This window comes from Amphimedon queenslandica, unplaced genomic scaffold (assembly GCF_000090795.2).
Source record: "Amphimedon queenslandica unplaced genomic scaffold, v1.1 AMPQUscaffold_11224, whole genome shotgun sequence".
NCBI lineage: Eukaryota > Metazoa > Porifera > Demospongiae > Haplosclerida > Niphatidae > Amphimedon > Amphimedon queenslandica.
The window spans coordinates 6,784-8,788 of record NW_003548533.1 but is presented as its reverse complement, the minus strand read 5'-3'; the positions used below and the strand labels follow the sequence as shown (position 1 = coordinate 8,788).

At 33.8% G+C, this 2,005-nt stretch overlaps 1 protein-coding gene across 1 annotated transcript; it reads right to left on the bottom strand.

Annotated features, from left to right (window-relative positions):
• Window positions 1-716: 716 nt before the first annotated feature.
• LOC109589521 (serine/threonine-protein phosphatase 4 regulatory subunit 1-like) lies at window positions 717-1,999 on the bottom strand. The gene is made up of 3 exons (XM_020005586.1): window positions 1,925-1,999; window positions 1,314-1,478; window positions 717-845 (listed from the first exon to the last, which is right to left on the bottom strand). The coding sequence occupies exons 1-3, from the start codon at window positions 1,928-1,930 to the stop codon at window positions 738-740; spliced, it is 279 nt and encodes a 92-aa protein (XP_019861145.1). The 5' UTR covers window positions 1,931-1,999; the 3' UTR covers window positions 717-737.
• Window positions 2,000-2,005: the final 6 nt, after the last annotated feature.

The following is a 2,005-nucleotide window of genomic DNA, read 5'->3' as shown; positions in this document are numbered from 1 at the left end:
TTATACACTGTATCTTACAAAATAACTCTATAGCAATATTAATAAAATTTATGTTGGTAGTAAAGTTGGCTAATGTATTTATATACATGTAAGTCTTTTGGTCAAGTTCAAAATCATAATTTTCAAAGTAGCACACAGCACATTTACTTTAAGGCATGGTCACATTAATTATTAAGTTCCTGCTCATCCACATTGGATCAAATTTTCATGGCGCACTAGCAGTACTGCTGCTCATATCTTTCTTTGTATAATGGTAATAATGAAACTTAAGTCAGTACTGTACATTAATGGGGGAAGCCACTACAGGTCAATTTGATTTGCATGTAGCATCCAGTGGATATCAGACAGGATCAAATAGTATGAGAAGTATTAGTTCCACATTATCTTTAGATTCAGTAAAAAAGGACTCCAAAGATAAGACATTGAAGTAGTAGATGTTAAGTACATTAATTTAAGTTTATACCAATTAACAAAATACATGTACATTTTTGGTGCACAAAATTTCAAAATGTCAATTCGCTAGCATTTCTTTGTCTGTCTGTCACTACTATAACATACATGTAACATACATTTTATTTTTCCAAATTTATTTCACAATGTTATTATTTTACTAAGCGTGCTGTTTAATTCTATTTTTAAATGGAACGTGGCCTGACCAATGAAATTCCCAAAAAATTATAATACCTTCAAAATAAAACCCACAGTATAAAGAAGAGGATGTACATGTACATGTACACTTACTCGGCCAGTGAGTCCCTGTATCTCCAGTTCTTTTCATTCTCAGTGTCCAGGATCCCATTTAATATAGAGGGGAAGTTCTCCTTTCTAATGTCAGAGGGTAACATCTACATGTACATGTATAATGATAAATAATATAATGATGGAAAATATTAATATAATACGTTTTAAAAGATATATATGTACATGTTATTAGTTTATTACCGTATAGCGGAACATTTTGGAGGGACTAAAATTTGGCGAATTGCTAAATTTTGGTGATTGGCAGATTTTAATTTGGCGAATTGGTGGCCACGTGCCATTGAGCATGCGTATAATGGCTCAAAATGGCGGATTTAATTTTGGTGAATGGCTATCAAAACGCCAAATTCGCCAAATTTAATTCCCTCCAAAATTTCCCGCTATGCGGTATTTTTAATTGGCACATAACATGTACATGCACGGGATATAGTACATTTTGTACATGTATGTGTACTCCCATCTCTCATTTATATAACTCAATTTATCTATAAATGCAGTCAGTGTACATGTATGTACATGTACATATGTACATATTAGTGTATATGTACATGTACCTCAAAGAACTCCGATAGATGAGCCAGTACTCCAGTCTTCACATCATCAAGGTCCTTTGTAGCATACTCATTCACTACAGACAACAGATCAGAGACTGTTCTATTGGACCCTAACATCTGAGCTATCTCATGGATACTGTGAGCTAGGACACGCCTGATCTTCCACTGGAGGGAGGGAGAGGGAGAGAAATAATTTAACAAGGAAAATGTACCACATGTACATATATACATGTACCTAGAGAAGATTATTTTTGCACTCTATAGAAGGAAATTTTGGAGGGAGTTAAATTTAGCAAAATGCTAAATTTTGGTGATTGGCAAATTTAATTTCACGAATTTGTGGCCACGTGCCATTGAGCATGCGCATAATGGCTCAAAATGGCAGATTTTTAATTTTGGTGAATGGCTATCAAAATACCAAATTTGCCAAATTTAACTCCCTCCAAATTTCCTTCTATATGGTACATGTAAAAAAATTACACTTGTGCTTAAAATTTTTGTTGTCAATTTTTTAAAGCAAATTGGCTCAAAAATGTCATATTTGGTCCAATACAATTACAATGTACATGTACAGTACATAATAGCATATCAGTATAATTATAATGTGATACCTGCATGTCAGTGGAGAGTATATCAAAGGTTGGTTTGAGTAATGACCAGTGGTTGGGTCCTAGGGTTTGTAGTACTGCAGG